We start from the raw sequence: 20,702 nt of genomic DNA on the forward strand, positions 1-20,702 counted from the left end.
ATAACATAAGATTTTTTTATTATGATTTACCACTTCACTCGCTTTTTAACAAAAATGGTTGTATAGATGAAAACCTTGGATGAAGCTTCTTTTGCAGTAAGCTTGCTTTAATGGGAAAAGTATGAGGCGTACCAGTACATAAAGAGAGGATGATTGATGCCAATTAATATATGATATTATTATATATGATATGATATATGATTAATATATGACATGATATTGATGCCAATAAATTCAATTTGTATTCGTCTCCGTATGGAACTTGCGCACGAAAACTAGCAATACATTACAAATCGCTCTCTGCGATACTTTTATGCGGTTTATCAGTACTATGGAAAAATATGAAGACACTCCGAAAGTTAAAGAAAAGGGAAAAATCATTCTCTTAAATCTTTTCAAAGAAATCTTCTTTAGTGTCTGTACAAACGTTACTTACATGCCGTTTAAACTTAATTTGGAAGAACAGATTTCAGCCTGCAACAGATACTACCCCAAAGAAGCCTTTTGATATTTCTTGCATGAATTGATTGAGTTCAAGAATCTGGAATAAGGTCAAACAAACCTGTCCAAGTTTACCTTGTCGTCGGAAGACTCATCAGCTGTTTCCAGCCTGTTCTATTGGAAACTATTACAGAGGCCTGTGCCTCTCAGTGGATGTGCAACATCTAGAATGGTGATGAAGATGAAAAACGCATATAAAATAAGATAATGGGTAGGTGAAAAAGATGGAATAGAAGCCTTTATAAGGAAATTTTAAGTGTACATAAGTCTGTAGTTTGATTTTCAAACCAATCAATGTTATTCCATTACAAGAAAGCAATTTTAAATGAATAAGCAATTATCCTGTAAACTACTATTGTGATAAATAATATTGACTTGAATATGCTTGCGCGCTTAACTTTCAAAACTATGTTATTTAAAAAGGTGTTGGTGTCTAGACAAGATCAACTTTGGAGAAAAATAACAAAAAGTCTCAATTCAAGCAATTTCATTCTTTTTAATCAGTATAAAAATTTTAAGTGCATCTTGATACTTTACTATTTTTCTTAGAAAAGTGTAAAAAAAGGAATAAAAGGAGAACGGTAATATTTGATTATCCCAACAGTCAACCATTCCTGTTTGTGCCGAAACACGTCGGCGGCCAAGTGGTTTCCAAGTAATGGCGGTACTCGTATAGCCAGATATCTTGCCATGGCTAGAATAGGCTGCCATTAACTTTAGAGAGGAAATTACCTCCAGAAAAGAATGGTAGCATAAGGAACTCTGAGAAAAAACTGGGTCTGAGTGCTTAGAAGTATTAATTAAAGTGGCCGTATAAAGCACTCTATGTATTTGTACTTAAAATAAAAATACTAAGGAAACTTAAAGAAGAAATTTTGTAACGCGCAGCTACTCCACCCACCTATTGTAACAAGGCCTAAAATGGCAACGATTTGTGAAGAGAAAGCCCAGCCGCTCCGGTATCACGAGGAGAAGGGTATTTGGGAAGGGAATTAATTCGTCTGGACTGAACAGCGTGAGCGAACCATGGTTGGATCCGTATCCCGCTTCGGCTCGCCTATGGTCCACGCTGCCATCCCAACCCGCAAGCAACACACCCCGTCAAAGCTCTACCGCGAAGAGCCTTAGCAACGTGCGAGCGTCCCCGTGCAATTGGTAGGCGCCCTACCAGCTTTAGTTTCTAGTTTTTAAATCTAGTTCACGGACCCTTCCGCTCCATGAACTCAGTACCGACGAAGCAGTAAAAGCCTTAGAGCTAAGAGCACTAACATCGGACTCGGCAGGGGAAAATCTGAAAATCACCCCACAAGACCGTTCTTAATGGTAAATCCCGATGAGACTATCGAATTTCATCAACATTATAATTGGCAGACAAAAGCAAAAAAAAAAACAATATTGTTAATTTTCAATCTCTTTTGCTGGGCTGCCACTGCTCGTAGTGTCAAACTAATTGTTATTATTTGTCGGCCATTTGAGGTTTAAACCGTTAATTATTGGGAAACTTTTTAATAATACCGTATCCAGTTTATACATGTGTGTGTGTTATAGACGCTTTTATAGGATACCGATAATATATTTTCCGAATATATAGAAATATAGACTGTACAAATAGTATCTGTTATTTAGAAAATTTCTCGCATCTTAACTTCTTTAGAACTTTGGTATTAGTTTAACTTTATATTTTGTCTAATTCTGACATTTAGAATATAAATATGTTATTGTTACCATATTTGTAGTTGACATTATAGTTATTTTCTTTATAATGATCGTTGTTGAAATAGGTTGAGAAGCTGTAATTCACCCAAAATTATTAATTATTATTCAATTTTACTCCTTTGAGAAAAAACGCCGGGTAACTATTTTTAAGGCTGCCTAAACTACCGTACACAAATTATGTAAAGACGAGAAGACAAAACTACAAAGTGAGAGCGTCTATCCGCGGTGCATTACACTCGAACTTAATGTAAAAAAGCCTTTGATTCTGTACCTATCAGGTTTACTAATAATTTACATGTTGATAATAGATATTATATAGTTAAAACGACAAATTGTTATTGTTAACTTTATCTATTTTTTACACCATATTTTGAGTTCTCCCTCGGCACGAATGCACATTTAATGTTATTGTAACACGTAATTTTACTTAATATATTAAAAAAATAAAGAACTTTCAATAGAGTGCAATGAATTTAATTTCATATATTACAATAAATAAGTAACTAACATTTGCAATTATATTTGGTACAATTAGATAATCCTATTAGTGTTTGTAGTAGTAGACTGGTGCGGGAGCGGCGTACACGGGGGCCTTGACGACAGCGGGCGCGGCTGTGGTCGCGGAGTTGTGCACCACTGCGTTGAAGCCGCTGTGGTCATCGGCGGAGTACTCTACGGAGCGCACGGAGCCGTCGGCCTCCACGAAGGAGTACGATCCCTTCACAGCATCGCCGTCGCGGGACTCTTGCTGCGACTTTTTGTCTCCGGAAAGGCCGTCAGCGACCGAGTACGAGAATTCGTACTTGGGGTATGCCTGTGAACATAGTCTCTGATTAACATATAATCTCCCGTTACCCACAAAATTGAGATTCCATTCATACAATTTTTGATGCTACAGCAGCATCAAAAATTGTAATCAAGGATAACTTACGATTTCTTCTTCGTGGTTAGCCACAACCTTGGCTACTGGTACAGCGTATTTGATTGGGGCAGGTTGGTACACAACGGGAGCTGGGGCGGCTTTGTAAACAACAGGGGCGGGGGCCACTTTGTAAACTACGGGAGCGGGAGCGGCGTGGTAGACGGGAGCAGGAGCGGCGTGGTAGACGGGAGCAGGAGCGGCGTGGTAGACGGGAGCAGGAGCGGCGTGGTAGACGGGAGCAGGAGCGGCGTGGTAGACGGGAGCAGGAGCGGCATGGTAGACGGGAGCGGCGAATGCCAGCTTGGAGACAACTGCACTAGATTGGTCATGGCGCACAATACTTTGGGAGGAGACTGCATCCGCGGATGAATAATGCACGGCTGCAGGCAGGAGTCCCGCTTGGGATACCGCCACAAGCGCACACAATGTAACAATCTGTAAAACAATATGTATTTAGTTTTCTGACAATTTATTAGATATTATTTTTTCACAAATTTTTTATGCCTTAAAGTAGCAACTCACTTTGGAGAACATGATTTTACTATGTTTCACAATAAACTGATAAAATACCGAAGAAATCTGTCCGTTATATACCAATAGCTGGTGTACGCTATTTAATTGAGAGGCTATTAGAACAAGTTCTACGTCCTTGCCTCGGGGAGAATTTGATTACATAAGATTTTTTTATATTGATTTACCACTTCACTTGTTTTATAAGAAAAATAGTTGCATAGATGAGAATATTGGATGAAGCTTCTTTTGCAGTAAGCTTGCTTTTATGGGAAAAGTATGATGGTGTACCAGTTCACACAGTGAACAATTGGATCGAAATCGATTTTCAATCCAGTCACTATTATTTCATTACAAGAAAAAAACTTCATTATGCTTGCACGCTTAACGTTCAAAAGAAATGTGTTGGTACCTATACAAGATCTATTTAAAAAAAAAGTAAATGAATAGTCTTATGCCCAGCAATTCCATTATTTCTTTAATGGTATAAAAGGTAAATTAAATTGAAGTATATCTTGATTGTTTACTATTTTACTTAGGAAATTTAAATATTGTTAAGGAAGAACAGTAATGTTTGATTATCCCAACTGTCAACCATTCCTGTTTGAGGCCAAGTGATTTCCGAGTAGCCAGAGACCTAGCTACAGCTAGAAGAGGCTGCCATTAACCTTAGCGGAGAAATTACATCCAGAAAAGAATGGAAGCATAAGGAAATCTGCGGAAAAACTGCGTCGGTGTGCTTAGAAGTAGCAATCTAGATATTAAGTAGTATACGGCACGATGTATATTGTAGTCGACAGTTTCTATATGCACATAAAACTAAAATATTAAAGAAACTCAAAGAATAAATTTTCTGTTGCGAAGGTACGACGTCCACCTGTTGAAGGCCATAATTGCATGGGCCTATATCACAAGGAGAAGGCTAATTGAGAAGGGAGCTAATTCGTATGGACTCGGAATACTGTTCTCTATAGGAAATTTTATGTCTTCAATAAGACTGGAATTTCATCATCACTATCATATAGACAAAAGCAAAAAAAAAACAATTTTGTTAATTTCAATAGCTTACACAATATATAATACAATTGAAACTCTACCGATGGGTTAGCACTGCTCATAGTATGAAACTAATTGTTATTTATTGTAGATATTTTTTGACGTTGTATCTTTTGTTTAATCATGTCAATTTGCTGATGATTACGTTAGGATATACAGTGTGCTTTCCAATCAACCTGTATAATAACAACTAAACTGTTAATGTAATAATAACTAAACTGTTAATACTCCAAATAATTTAACCTCAAACCTTTTCTGTTCAAAAAAAGGTAAAACATAATTTAGAGATTGGATAATCAATCAAATATTGATGCTCAAATTATTAAATGGTATTGTTTTAATTAATAATCGTACGAAAAAATTGTTTTGTGTGAAAAAAGGTACCTCAATGGTATATAATACTTAATAATACTAAAATTGTAGCATAGTATAAAAAACAAAATTTTATTATTCGAATATATTCCCTGGCAGAAATTGAATTTTCTCTGCAATTAGGATACAATGAAGGGCAGCGACACACGATCGTAGGTCGCGGTTTCAAGTCCCGGAATATAATTTGTGCAATTCACACTTTTTGAATCGATTGTCTAGGATTGCTACTGCTCATTAAACAAGTTTACAGGCGATGGGCAGCAGCGTTCTTTGCGTTTAATAATACCACACTGCGATCGCCAACACGCCTGTTAAACATGCCAAATATGATTTATCTCCTTATAGATATCTTTGGGAAGGCCTATGCCTTGCAGAGTGCGTCTTTGTACTGAAACGATGACGGCACAACAAATAATAGTTGAAACAGTTTTAATGTTGATTTTTTTATTATGGTTTCCCAAGTTTTCATATCTCTAACTTTTAATAAACTCAAATAATTTATTGATATGATCGTCTTGAATTTTTTAGAATATGTAATACCATATATATCTTGTTGCGCTGAACTAAACTACTTACATTAACATATATAGACAGTTAAAATATTTGTGTATAATCCTAAACTTGTGTAATCATTTGTAATTTTCATATATTATTTACTAATTTTTATATTTATATAATTATGTGAAAAATAACCGTATGCAGCTGCATATCAATATGTACGTGCAGTATTAAAACTTCATGTCATCTCATTTAAACCGTATTATTTTTATTATTTATTCATATTTATTAGGCGAGTAATATTGTAACTAAAATTTCATTAAAATTTTAATTGTACGTTTTGTGTGATTTGGTAATATGCTAGCTATGAAGATAGACATAATATGAAGCTATTTTTCAATTTCAGTTTGACATTAGGTACTCTTAGGTATATAATATTCCTAGTTGTGGGTTTAGTTTTCTGTATTAAAGTGTTAAATTACATTTTTCTTCATTTGATAACAAAAAATCTGTAGATACCAAATTTTAACATATGTATATAGTTTTCAATACAATTCGAGTGGTAATGATATTCATTCTGAACAAGAATTTTTCCTTAAATGTAAAACATTAAGTTGGAGCTTTTTGTTAAAGGGACACTTTTTAACAATACCGCTTCTTGTTTATACGTGTGTATGTAATTGACGTTTTTACAGGACACCGAAAATATATTTTCCAAATATAGAAATATAGACTGTACAAATAGTACCTGGTAACTTCTTTAGAACTTTGGTATTAGTTTGAATTTATATTTAGTCTAATTCTGACATTTAGAATTTAAATATGTTATTGTTACTATATTTGTAGTTGGTATTTTAGTCATTTTCTTTGTAGTCATAGTCGTTTTTAAAATAGGTTGAAAAACTATATCTTATCAAAAATTATCTATTATTAATCAATTTTACCTCTTTGAGATAAAAGAGTGACTATTTTTAACGTTGCATTACAATCCAACTTAATGTAAACAAATCTTTGATTCTGTACCTATCGGGCTTACTAATAATTTACATGTTGATAATAGATATGTAGTTAAAAGGACAAATTGTTATTGTTAACTTTATCTATTTTTTATACCATATTTTGAGTTCTCCCTCGGTACGAATGCACATTTAATGTTATTGTTACACGTAATTTTACTTAATATTATATAAAAAATAAAGAACTTTCAATAGAGTGCAATGAATTTTATTTCATATATTACAATAAATAAATAACTAACATTTGCAATTATATTTGGTACAATTAGTTAATCCTATTAGTGTTTGTAGTAGTAGGCTGGTGCGGGAGCGGCGTACACGGGGGCCTTGACGACAGCAGGTGCGGCTGTGGGCGCGGAGTTGTGCACCACTGCGTTGAAACCGCTGTGGTCATCGGCGGAGTACTCCACGGAACGCACGGAGCCATCGGCCTCCACGAACGAGTAGGATCCCTTCACGACATCACCGTCGCGGGACTCTTGCTGCGACTTGTTGTCTCCGGTGTGACTGTCAGCGACGGAGTATGAGAACTCGTATTTAGGGTATGCCTGTAAATTAATTACTCCTTAATTGATGAAATACATACAAATATGTATTGAGATCTATTTTAATACCAATATAATTAATATACATACAAGACTATTTATTTCTTTATTTTAACATTGTAATATGCAATTTATGATTTGTCTTCTTGCAAAGCTCTATCATACACTCTAGAAAAAATATAAATCATTATAAATTATAATGTAACTTACGTTTTCTTCCTCACGGGCAGCGACTACTTTAGCGATGGGTGCAGTGTACTGGACTGGGGCGTGTTGGTATACAACGGGAGCTGGGGCGGCTTTGTATACAACAGGGGCGGGGGCTGCTCTGTAAACAACGGGAGCGGGAGCGGCGTGGTAGACGGGAGAGGCGTGGTAGACGGGAGCGGCGTGGTAGACAGGAGCGGCGACAGCAAGCTTGGCCACTGGTGCAGCCGCTACCAGCTTGGAGACAACTGCACTGGGTTGGTCATGGCGCACAATGCTTTGGGAGGAGACGGCGTCCGCGGGTGAGTAATGTACGGCTGCTGGTAGGAGTCCAGCTTGCGTCATCGCCACAACAGCGCACAGAGCTACAATCTTCAAAAAAACAATTTTTTATGAGATTTTATTTGTTAGTGGTAATTTTTATAAAGAATATCAATTACTTAATATTATAATAATAACTTACTTTGGAGAACATGATTCTATTTTGTTTGTGAATGTAATGATAAACTATTGATACAGCTTGCTGATTATATACCCTACCACCTCCATGATTTGTTAATTAAAAACCAGCTCAAAGACCTTGCCCGGGGTAGGTTTTGACGAATATGAGTAACTCAAACATAAAATTTGTGCGTGTTCTTTCTTTCACTGCACTGTATATTTATTGATATTTATTGAAGTATATTAGTTATTAATACCGCCTATAAACTGTATAAACTGTTAACCAATTTCTAACTTTTCTTTCTTTCTTTTTTTTTTCTCTTAAACTAATATAGTTTAGAAAAAAAAAATTAACTAGATGCAGGCCGATTCTTATCGGTCCTATTGGAAATATTAATAAAATATTTTTACATTATCATCATTTTTATTATAATTGGAAAACTTAATCAAAAATGTAAAGGCTTATGGTGATGATGATATTAACTAGTATGCATTTATTATAAAAACATTTGAAAAAAGTATATTAACCTACACAAATCTAATCTGAATAGCTAAAGGGATAATGCGGATATACTATCCGCTTAGGTATTTTGATAGGCATGTAAAAAAATTATTAACCATGAATGTTTTTTTTTTTTAATTTAAGACAACGGACACATGATCAAATCGACTTGTACATTTTAGTTATTTTCATAATTTCTCCTTTACAGTATTTTATTACGGCGCATTGCCGTAGATGTTATAACTACATTTATTTTACATAAAAAAGCTGTACGGACTTAAATTTTAATTTACATAAATTTAAAATTTAAGTATTTACTGAGAAATGTTTTTAAAGAAAGTGGTGTTCACACGGTTCCTTTGCAATACATGTTTTTAACATATAATTTATGAGCAATAATTTAATATATTATATGAATTATAGTCGCATACACGTGATAAACACAAGAAATAAAAATAAACCCGTAACGTCTGAATTTCGTCTTCAAAAATAACAAATTCTTTATCCGTATGGGTCTACGCATGTGTAATAAAGTTTCATAATATGTCACAGACCTTCCGACCTTAAAAAAAATCTTATTACAGAATTCAATAATTTTTAGTTGATTCAAGTAAAAAATTATAAAACGCTGTCGTGCCTCGCAGCTGGGATAAGAAGTATCAAATTACCCATTTCCAACTGTCTGCGTTGAGTAAAAGCAAAAAAAATATTGTAAAAAAAACACTAGCGATACAAATTAGAATTATTAAAAAAAACAATGTTAAAAGAATCGATGACTCAAAAGCACATGTTAATGATTACTTGAATAAAGACATTTTGAGTTTTTTTTCTATGAAAGTAATAAATTTTGTAACGAAGATATGTTTTTGAGTCTAGTTTTAACAAAATAACAGTGAAACCGAAGTCATTTCTTAAATATGTCGTTACATTTAATTACTTAAGAAACTTATTCTGGTTACAAAAACAAAAATTGTAACACTAAATAGGCGGTTTTGTTATTTATTGATTAACTTGTGTTGGAGCGAATCACTTCGAAAAACCTACGTTGCTTTAAAACATGGATGCACAGACTTATTAAGACTAGGGGCCACTCGGGTAAATCATGAACTGATGGCGGGCCGGCCGCCAGAAGTACAGGTAATTAATTTTTTTTGGTTTTATTTTGGAATAGAATTCAATATTTTTCGAATGTACGAGAGTATTGTTTTTGCTGTCGGCGGGCCACCAGTATTCGACCGGCGGGCCGCGGTCTGTGTATCCATGCTTTAAAACAAGATTCGATTGACCGGTTTGTAAATCTATGAATGACTTAATTTTTTCAATGAAAGAAGTAATTTCTTAAATATTTCCGTTTTTTTATTCGTTTCACGGATGTCACAATAACGGATATAAAGATAATTGGTATTTTCAGTGAAATTAAAATAAAATTTTTACTAACCAAGGAAATGACATAATGTTAATTTCCTTCATATTTAGTAAAATGTTGCAGATATTTGACGTCTTATAACGAAGATATACATTGACTTTTATGTGCTAGCGGATAAAATATTTTCATAAAACCCTTTTGTAACCTTTAATTATTTAAATAGTTAAAGTATAGTAGAAAGTTATCGATCAAAATGAATAAAACATTTTTCTCTGGAATATTTTATTTACCGGCTAAACAGTCTTTGTGGCGATTTCGTTTGTTGTAATTAGAATTTACGATCTATGCAATTGTTATGTACCGCGTATAATTTGGCTTGTTTTTCAAATGGCACATCCAGATGGGTTGGTTCCATATGTTTACATGGTGGTAATATTTTATTAATAAGTATATTTTTAAGTGGCACTTGAATAATGTTATAAGCACGGGCTATGTTAAGATGAAGTCTATAAGGTTTTGGGTGGAGCAGCTGCGGTTGAATGACAGGCGATTCTTTCTCATGTAAAACCCTTTCATTGTTGTGGCTTGAAAAAAATAAACTAAGTTATGAAATAATTCAATAATAATAAAATTATTTACGTACATGCGTACATCTTACCCGAAAGCTTTATTCTGGTATTGGCTCATTAAAACAGGATGTAAAGGTTCTGGCATTGCTTGATTAGTTAACAAATTAGTTTCGTCTAAGATTGTTGTCTCTGTAGTTTGTTCAGATTGATATTTAGTTTCATAGTAGTATATTATGGGATATGCATAACTAACCTGCAATCATATGATATTTTTCGATGCCCGTGTATGATTGCATAATTTTATTTCAAAATATTTGGGAAAGAAAAAAGTTAATGTGCTATATAATTCCAGAGCAGTTTACATTAAAATTTCTAATGATATAAAAACAAGAAACAATAGCATTATTTGGAACAAAGATTTTTATAGAGATTAAGTCGGATAAGTAAGTGATGAATCTTAACGTAAGTTTAACAACGTAAAACATGTAGTTATATTTTCAAAAGAAAACTGTCAAACTATGCAGTATAAGCCGAACATGATAGCTCGCTACGGACTGTGTTCGTGGATTCGTTTCCCAGGGTACAATCTTATATAATTTACACTTTGTACTATATGGGATGTATTATATGGAATACCACTGCTTACAAATTAAGTCTACAGGAGTACCATAATACCACACATCGCAGTGTGCAACCAACCCATACTAAACGTGGCGATTATGGTATATCCCCCATGATTATTAGTTTTTAAAACTTTTTTGGAATAAATATTTACCTGATTATGAGATTCCTGCGTTGTCAAATCATAATAGTTACCATATTTATGTAACAGATTTTTTTCGACGGAAAAATTATCCAATTGTGGCACTTGTATATTATGTCCATAAATAGCAGTTGTTTTTATTTCCCCAATAGAATTTTCATTGACTTCTAAGCGTGGTTCTATAATACTTTTATTAGCAACAAAATTATTTAAATTTAACTCGGTTACGGTAGGTTTTATATCTATATTTAAGTTTTCTTTAAGTTTTTGTTCTACGGATTTTAAAATTAAGGGCGCGTATTGTATGCTTCCATAACTGTATTGATTATTTTCTTGACCGTTGGCGGGAACAGGTTTAATAGTAAATTCTTGTTCATAAGTAGATTCAAAAGCTGGCTTTGAAGATGTATAGACTGAAGCATAGTTGAAGAAGTAAGGCATATTTTGATTAAATGTCTGCGGCGAAAAGGCAATGGTTAATTCAAAAATATTTGAAATGAACGCAAGTGCCACTAATAATTTCTGTAAATATTTGAAAAATTGTATCAGATTAAGAGTTAAAGATTTTACAAGCTCTAGATTATAAATACCGCATCATTAACTGATATGCATACTTACTTTGTAGGACATGCTGCATAAAGACTAGTTCATGAATAATTATTCATATAATTATACAGATTGGATGCAATGTTTTTAGTATAATTGTTATTCAAGTCACTGCCACTTTAGGTTATAGTTTAAATGTTTAAAAACACTATTTAAATTTTTTTAAAAATACTTTGTTACTACAATTGTATATAATATTTATTATTAGTTAGTTCCCATTCCAATGAGCGGATCTTCACTGATTTGTATGAAGCAATAGAAGTATGATGCATCTGTCCGTGGCTCTGACTCGATCACACATATCCTATTGTGATATCATTATTATCTCAATATAACCCATTGTTTGTAAGTGTTACTGAGAAAATATCAGATCACTGTTGTAGAGCTTGTTTGATAACATAGATGACATTATTGTTATAATAAAAGAAAAAACTTTTCAATATATTGATTGCTTGCTTGACTTTGTTTTAATATTGCAAAATACAGGTTTATTAATGAAATCTAGATGCTGATAATTACTACTTATGTTTTCTTAAAATGAGCTATGAAAACCAACGAACGTGTTCGTGCGTGCTTTACTCACTGTATCAGTTATCTGTAACTCGCATTAAGTGAACCGCTACTAGCTTCTAATCTGAAATAAAGAAAAAAAGTAATTTGTCTGTTTTAAAGTTAAGATAAATGTTATTACTATGTAAGAAATTAGTAAAGTTAATTTTATTGCGAAAACTAATCTCTTTTAAATAGACTGTCATTAAAAATAAGTTGTTGACATCCCGGTTCAGGTTTTCCGTTGGAGGCCAATGCCTGCAGCGTTATGGTCGTGGTCCAAGTAATAAGAAATTTATTAATAAAATAATTTCCATTTATGTTTTCGAACAATAGCACCGATTTTCTTTTTTCTGAAATATATCTTAGCCCCAAATTTTCAAAAATCTAATTAAAAACATTTCAGCCGTAGCACATCCATTGCTTCCCCTATAGATTTCTTAGAGAATAGGTTATCATTTAGCGTTTTTTGTAGATCTTAACGTGGTCGCTTAACTCTGCTTGCTGGTGCGTGGTCTTCACTTCGGAACCTAATGGCCATCAGTTGCTGCGCGCTATGAGGCCCGCCCATTGTCACTGCGCCTTGGTCAATCCACTGGGCTATGTCGATTACTTTTGTTCGTCTACTGATCTCATTCGTCATTCCTATTTCGATCTATAATAATAATTATAATTTATTAAGTAGTATAAAACAAGTGGCCTTTCACGTTATCATTATCTGTTTTTGATGTAATCGTTTTTTTCGGTTCGCTCCTTAGTTTAATTTTCTTTTGAATTGGACCAAACATTTAATTTTTGGGAAACGAATGGACGTTATGCAAAGTGTAACGTAACGCCGTCGTGAACCGGCCAAATATGTGGCTTGTTATCCCTGACCTTAAAACTGGGTCATTTTTCGGCGGTAAGATAATAGTAGTTTTTTTGGCACCTTCATTTTATCATGCACTTGTCTGCGGAGGCGTAATATATTATTTGTGATTATATGATGAAATCTTGTAGTTTGGCAGTGTTATCGAGATTGATAATAATCTAAAGCGAAACATGATGTAATTGCATTACAATTAAAGTTTATAATAAAAATCTTACTTACTCCCGCTAATTTGTTCATTTAGGCTACACTCTGGTATGTGGATGAGAAAGTGATAAAAATATTTAGAGATAAGGAACTTTTATAGTGTTACTACTGGTGCCCCTGTACAACGCCTTAGATGTGCGTGCGGCGAGACAAGCAGTCTGTCGGCCGTCAACTTTCACGGCGCCATTTAATACATTTTTGATTGTATCAGACTAAGAAATTATAAATCACTGTTTTCAAATTAAAATTATTTGCTATTTTTATTTAAAATTAGTAACTTACAACTATTATAATTGTTGAATTAAATTAGTCTTTCATATTTATTACAATATAATAGCAGGCAGATACAACATAAGAAAAAGAAAAAATTTGTATAAGAAATTTCAAGATAAATTTTTACAAATTAAAATAACAAAAACTAATACTGAAACCTCACTCATTTTGAAAATTCTTGTTTTGATGTTAATAAAATGATTCACACTAGGTCAGTAACCGGCAAACAACACGTTTTACAATTTACGATGTATGTCGATACGTGATAATAATAATTACTCATCATAAGATGCTATGAATATATGTTATATTATCTTCTAGTTTCAATTGTTACTTCTCTTGTCGATGTATTAGTATCATCAACTATTCTTTTGGTATATTATTTTTGTAAAGGTTTTAATTTAAATAAAGATCTTAAACCGAAAAAAATTTAATTTTCTACATAAAAAACCACTTATTGTAATACTTTTTGTTCTAATCTGTATTATCTTGATCTAAATTATCTTGATAAAAAAGTAAAACAATTGAAAAAGTTGTTTTAACGCCTGGCGACCTTGACGCACCCAAAATTTTTTAGCTATATAAATCAAATACTATGATTTAAGATTTAGTTAGCACTGTTAGTTTTCAAAATGATTAACTTAGCGTGAATTATAATTTCAGAGTCAATCCACAAAATATAATTGGCGTTTGTATAATTTATATAATTAGTACAAAAATATAATCGCAGGCATATTTTATGGACTTATAGTATTAAAACCACTAGTAAGATATATATTATGCCACCCTTATGACTGTCAGTGCGAAATTTGCTGCGCAAAATATTCTTTAAAACATGAGGCGACGACCTTGACTCTAACAGGGTTACAGAGCCACGTAATTGATGAGAAGTGCAGCGCAATGATTTAAGCTGTGTAAGCTATTTGAACAATTGTATAAGAGGTACAATGCTGTCATGGTTCAGGTATTGTTTAGAAGAGCACATCGCGGCGTGCAGAAATACGGCTAGGGGTTCTAATACAGCAGAGGGAGTAGCTTGATAGAGGAGTAGCGGAAGCTCTTGGGTAAAGTCTGAATAGCGAGGTAGATTTGAAAAATATTCTTAGATTGGATGTTTGCTAAGACTTGCCGTCGACCTATGCGAGTATAGAAGGTTATGGAACAGCTTCGGACATTGCCAGCACGGTTGTTAAAATTCGCAATAAGAAATTATTATTACACTGAACAAATTAAAGAAAATATGAGTAATAATGGTAAGGATTACCTATTTTTTCATTTTTATTTCGTTAGTGTTTAAATCCAAATAATATAATCCAAATAGTTTTGTAAAAAAATTGGATTTTGATCGATTGTACAAGTAATGTACTTTCTTATGGAAACGTATTTTATATTTAACCGTTTACTTACAAGGTCAACATGTTGAAAAGTAGATCGCATACTTTTAATACGCATAATGATATTGTCCTAAAATATTTTAAATCTTGTTTTTATGCACTTATGAATAAATTTAGACGTATTACTTATAGCGTATTTGTTTTCAGTTGTGCAATGCTGTTATATGGATATTCACACTCGTAAAAGTCGAAATCATGAGTGTAACAAACTATTTTTTTTTAACAAAACATTAAACAAGTTTCTATCAATAAATATCAAAATCTTAGCAGGAGGCGGGATTTGTTAGCGTATTAATGGAAATTTTTAAATTTTATGTTAGCCATTTAAAAAGTGTGTTGTATTAATAGAAAAACATATCTATAAATTTTCTATGCCCAAGTGCATCTTCAATAAGTACATTTGCTTAGTTAATCATATCAACATAAAAGAATAGACAGAAATATTTACTGTTACACTATTTTTTTTATAAAATAAATGTTTTAGGGTTTTAAAGGTAAGTTTTAACAGTTAATAAAAAATATCTTATTAAAGAGAAGAGTAAAAATTCTGTTATGCTTAAATAAATAATTTATTTAACATAATGGGAGCAGATGGTTATTAACAATGCTTAATGATGCGCGAGGATATGTGCTGGAGCGGAGACGGCATGGTGCGCGGGCGCAGAGTTGGAGACAACTGCGTTGAAGCCGCTGTGGTCGTCGGCGGAGTACTGTACGGTGCGCACGGAACCGTCGGCCTCCAGGAGCGAGTACTCGCCGTGCACGGCGTCACCGTCGCGGCTCTCGTGCTGCGACTTGTTGTCGCCGGTGTGTGTGTCCGACACGGAGTACGAGAAATCGTAACGCGGGTGTGCCTAGAAATACGCAGATAGAAATTGTAACAATATGTAATAAATTAAGATTTCAAAATATATCAATATATCACTTTATAATATGCTACTTACGTATTCCTCCTGATGCGTGGCGACGAGTCTGGCAGCGGGGGCAGCGTGACTGATAATAGGCGCAGCGTGAGTGATGACTGGCGCAGCGTGACTAATGATGGGTGCGGCGTAATGCGCCGGGGCTGCTGCGTAATGCGCCGGGGCTGCTGCGTAATGCGCCGGGGCTGCTGCGTATGCTACTGGAGCAATGCCATAAGAGGCACGGGGCTGGTCATGACGCAGGATCGATTGTGAGGACACGGCGTGGCCGGTGGAGAGACGTGCGGGTGCCGCGTATGCAGCGATGGAGCCAGCTTGGTAGGCCAGGGGAGCAGCGTGAAGAGAAACAGGCGCAGCGTGAAGAGCTTGGTCGTGTCGCACGATGCTTTGTGAGGAGACCGCAGCCGCTGGTGAGTAGTTTGCCTGAGGCAGGAGACCTGCGGCTGACACTGCCAGGACAGCACTTAAGGCGATGATCTGTAAAAAAGATATTCGATATTCAACATGACCGAAGGATAGTATTAATTATTTTACATATGTTCTTTGAAATTTTTATATTTTTTTGAAAAACTTACTTTGGACAACATGTTCACGCAACCTGTACTTAACTGATGAATATAAAGTTTTACACAGAGCTTTTATAGTTACTGAAATACGGGCCTTACAAGGTCGACAGGCCTAAAAGTATTACATCAAATCTTTGGTGAAAGCGCTTAAAACCCTTGAGTACTCATGGCACTAAATCAATTCTTATTTTTGTATTTAATATATCTATCTGAAAATGCAAAGAATAATAAAGATTGAAAAGATTAATATTTTTTTTAAATTATATTCATAATGAATATTTTACTATGAATATTTTCTTTTGTAAATAAATAAATATTGGTAAATAGATAAAATATGAGAAATAACTGATACTAATGAGATAAAAATGTTAGCAATTTAGCTGTGAATGTAACATATTTTCACACTTTCGTAAACTCTTGTAGCTTTGTGTACAATTTTCAAATTTCAATACCAGTATTTGACGCAATAAATGTTGTAGAAAAAACAGCTTTCGTTTATCTCAATCAGTAGTATCTGCAATATTTTTACCTATACTTAGTTTGGCCATAAATGGTTTTTATTGTGTACTATTTGTATTTAAATATTAGAATTGTGTGTTATTTTAAACATTTATATTTAGTACTTTGTTTAAACATAATAAGAAAAATACATGAGCTTCATTCAAAGTGGTCTCTATCTTGCAGACCTTTAAACGTTGAGGCCGGTAGTCATTAAACTCTTTACAGAAAAATTCTTCAGTACCAATGTTATAGATTGTTTCAGCGACTTCAAATTATCAAAATGTTTAAAACATGCCATACTCTTTAAAATTGATCAAAAATAATAAATCATGATTCAGCCGATAAACATCAGGGTTTGATGACAGCTAGTATTCAACTCAGATAAAGCTTGAAGCGTCGTTCTCTTTCTTACTACGTCTTGGTAGATAAGCCTTACAACCTTGTGTTGCTGAAAGGATCATTGTTGGTGTGGAAAAATAGTGTCGTTAAGAAACCAGGCGGTTAAAAAAAAAACGATTCGAAACGGTTCTCAAGAATATTTCTATGATACATTTGTGCTTATGTTTTGATATCTTTTTCATAAAATATAGCTTAGTACTTGTGTGACCTAACATCTAACTGAACCATCACTAAAGTCGGATAAACTCTACATTATACTCTGGTGGCTGATGGAAAAACCTCTATAGAGGTCTGAGTAAAAACATTGCTCAGCCGTAAAAATATTTTTTTCTTTGCGTACTGCTTAAAATGTTGATATGATTATACTCTTCTATTTAATTGTAGGCTACAGGTCTCAAATCTTCTTTTAAAATTTGTAACATCAACAACAACAAGGTTTTGCGTGCTTCTTCCATATCCCGTCATTTTTGGTCGAAATACTTTATAATAAAAATTGCTTTCTCGCACTATAATTATGAATTCAGTTACTATAATCTTAATAATTTATAAGTAGCTGAGTAACAAATTCGTATATTTTCTAATGTCTTAAGAAAATAGAATATAGACAGTGCCTTTACACGTTTCTATTCTCCACTCTAAGGTATTGCAAGCAGTAAAATGTATAGCTTGATTGAATTAATCAAAAGACATTTTATTATATGTTATATATCAATATATATTGCTATTTATAAGTCTTAGTCAACTACGCTAATTTTTAAACATTACAGTAATACACGAGTAGCGGTAAAACTGAAGTTTAAACTTTCGTTTAGTTAAAGTTATCCTTTTTGTATTCTAATCATAAAAAAAGAAAAGAACTGTCAGAGCAATAATCAAGAATTTGCTGTTATGGTAATAAAGGTATCATTTTATAGGAAAGGATGAGATACGCTTAGATTGTAATTGATCTATCTACCATATCAATCGTCGTTCGTCCAATGATGTCTATTGTTGCAGTGATTATATTTTCTGTTCGTCTCGTTAGTGTCAAGTATTTATAATAGGTTGGATTGAAGTATTTATTCGACGACTTACTACTATTTTTAACTCAGAGTGTCAATTTATATAAATATATATATATATATATATATATATATATATATAAATATATAAATATATTACCTATTGTCTAAACACGTGTAATAAAAATTTAAACTAATGTCTTATACTTTCTTTTATTAACAACTAATATGCACATTTAAGTTATAATTTAACTAGAATATAGCGGCGTTGGATCTAAAGGGTAGGTTTAATGATGCGCGAGGATGTGTGCTGGAGCGGAGACGGCGTGGTGCGCGGGCGCAGAGTTGGAGACAACTGCGTTGAAGCCGCTGTGGTCGTCGGCGGAGTACTGCACGGTGCGCACGGAGCCGTCGGCCTCCAGGAGCGAGTACTCGCCGTGCACGGCGTCACCGTCGCGGCTCTCGTGCTGCGACTTGTTGTCGCCGGTGTGCGCGTCCGACACGGAGTACGAGAACTCGTACTGCGGGTGCGCCTGGAAACACGCAGATAGAAATTGTAACAACATGTAATAAATTAAGATTTAAATATATATATATATATATATATACATATATATCAGTTTATAATATGCTACTTACGTATTCCTCGTGGTGCGCGGCGACAAGTCTGGCAGTGGGGGCAGCGTGGCTGATGACAGGCGCAGCGTGACTGATGATAGGAGCAGCGTAATGTGCCGGAGCGGCTGCGTATGCTACTGGAGCAATTCCATAAGAAGCACGGGGCTGATCATGACGCAGGATCGATTGCGAGGACACGGCGTGACCGCCGGAAAGGCGTGCGGGAGTCGCGTACGACACGATGGGGGCGGCTTGGTAGGCCAGGGGAGCAGCGCGAAGAGCAACGGGTGCGGCGTGAGTGATGACTGGCGCGGCGTAATGCGCTGGAGCAGCTGCGTATGTTACTGGAGCAATGCCATACGAAGCACGGGGCTGGTCATGACGCAGAATTGATTGCGAAGACACGGCGTGACCGCCAGAAAGGCGTGCGGGAGCCGCGTACGACACGATGGGGGCAGCTTGGTAGGCCAGGGGAGCAGCGCGAAGAGCAACGGGTGCGGCGTGAATAGCTTGGTCGTTTCGCACTATGCTTTGTGAGGAGACCGCAGCAGCTGATGAGTAGTGTGGCTGAGGCAGAAGACCTGCCGCAGATACTGCCAGAACGGCGCTTAAGGCAAGAATCTATAAGAAAACATTTAAACTTCATGTTAGTTATGCTAGAAGACATAAATATTCATTGAAAGGTAATAATACTAAACCCAGCATTGTTTCTATCTCTTTATAAACTTTACCTTGGACAACATGTTCAGATAGATCGAGTGTGTAAATGATACATATTTTTTTTTTCGGAAGGCTTTTATAGTAAATAAAACATGATACCAGCAAGGTCGTCAAGTCAAAAAGTAGTTTATCAAATATTCGGTGAAAGTACAAAAAAATATACACGCGTTTCAAGAAATCTGGTATTGTAAGTTTGCATAATGGTGTTCGTAAGTAAAGTTTTTAAAGGTATTTAGCGAAATATTTCAAGCATTTTAATTTATTCGTTTTCGTGTAAATCTTAATTTATAGAACACTGTTTATTTATACTTATGGTTTTGGTTATAAAAAATTAGTCATTTCGTCAAAGTATTAGTTACCTGAATAATATTTGAGTTTAAAATTAAAAGTACATGTCAATTTGGTGCGAAAATTAAAAACAATGAACCATTTACGTGATACATGTAATTCTTATTAGAAATCGCTAAATCATTCCTCTTGTTATCTGGATGTGAAATCCATTACATCTCCTAAAATCATTAATATAACTATAATTAAAACAGAAACTTCATATAATCTGTTTGGCATCGCCGAACATAGAAGTGAAAACAAATTTATAATAGCTCTTTACTCTCACTCATCGAGTTTAATTAGATTTCCAGTAAATGATTAATTACGTATATGATTGGCAGTAGTGTGTTTTTATCTGTTCACAGCTGCTAATACAAGTTGAGCACGGATTTAATACCTATTAAAAAAAAATTAGAATAGATTGAGCAGTGTTACTGCAGAGATAGATGGCAGAAACTTGCGATTGTAGGTTGCAGATTTGATTCCCTTAATACAATCGTTATAATTCACATTTTGTGCATTCATTTTATACGATTGCCACTGCTTACAAAAAAGTTTCGAGAGGATGGGCCGTTCTCTGCGTACCATAATAACATATCTCTAGCCAAGCGTGGCGATTGTCGCATGTCCTCCATAGTTTTTTTACGTGTTACCTAAGCCTTTCAATAGGCGTTTATGGGCTGAAGCGACGACAACAACGACGACGACGCAATTAGTATTGATTCAAATATTATTAAATTTATAGGGATATCGTACTGAAGTA

The 20,702-nt window shown here is 34.5% G+C and overlaps 2 protein-coding genes across 2 annotated transcripts; both read right to left on the reverse strand.

Annotated features, from left to right (window-relative positions):
- Positions 1-2,761: 2,761 nt before the first annotated feature.
- LOC137931191 (uncharacterized) lies at positions 2,762-16,391 on the reverse strand. Its single transcript, XM_068774600.1, is given in 8 exon segments — positions 2,762-3,031; positions 3,149-3,574; positions 3,662-3,680; positions 6,910-7,139; positions 7,347-7,394; positions 7,491-7,715; positions 15,460-16,281; positions 16,380-16,391. Coding segments are annotated over 8 exon segments (2,052 nt in total).
- A 2,167-nt stretch (positions 16,392-18,558) lies between these two features.
- LOC137931055 (larval cuticle protein A1A-like) lies at positions 18,559-19,632 on the reverse strand. Its single transcript, XM_068774455.1, has 3 exons — positions 19,621-19,632; positions 18,911-19,510; positions 18,559-18,804 (listed from the first exon to the last, which is right to left on the reverse strand). The coding sequence occupies exons 1-3, from the start codon at positions 19,630-19,632 to the stop codon at positions 18,559-18,561; spliced, it is 858 nt and encodes a 285-aa protein (XP_068630556.1).
- Between the last annotated feature and the right edge of the window lie 1,070 nt (positions 19,633-20,702).

The sequence above is a fragment of the Battus philenor genome, unplaced genomic scaffold, assembly GCF_028537555.1.
Source record: "Battus philenor isolate CCGP_79_NKW_IND1 unplaced genomic scaffold, ilBatPhil1.0.hap1 SCAF_7, whole genome shotgun sequence".
Lineage (NCBI taxonomy): Eukaryota > Metazoa > Arthropoda > Insecta > Lepidoptera > Papilionidae > Battus > Battus philenor.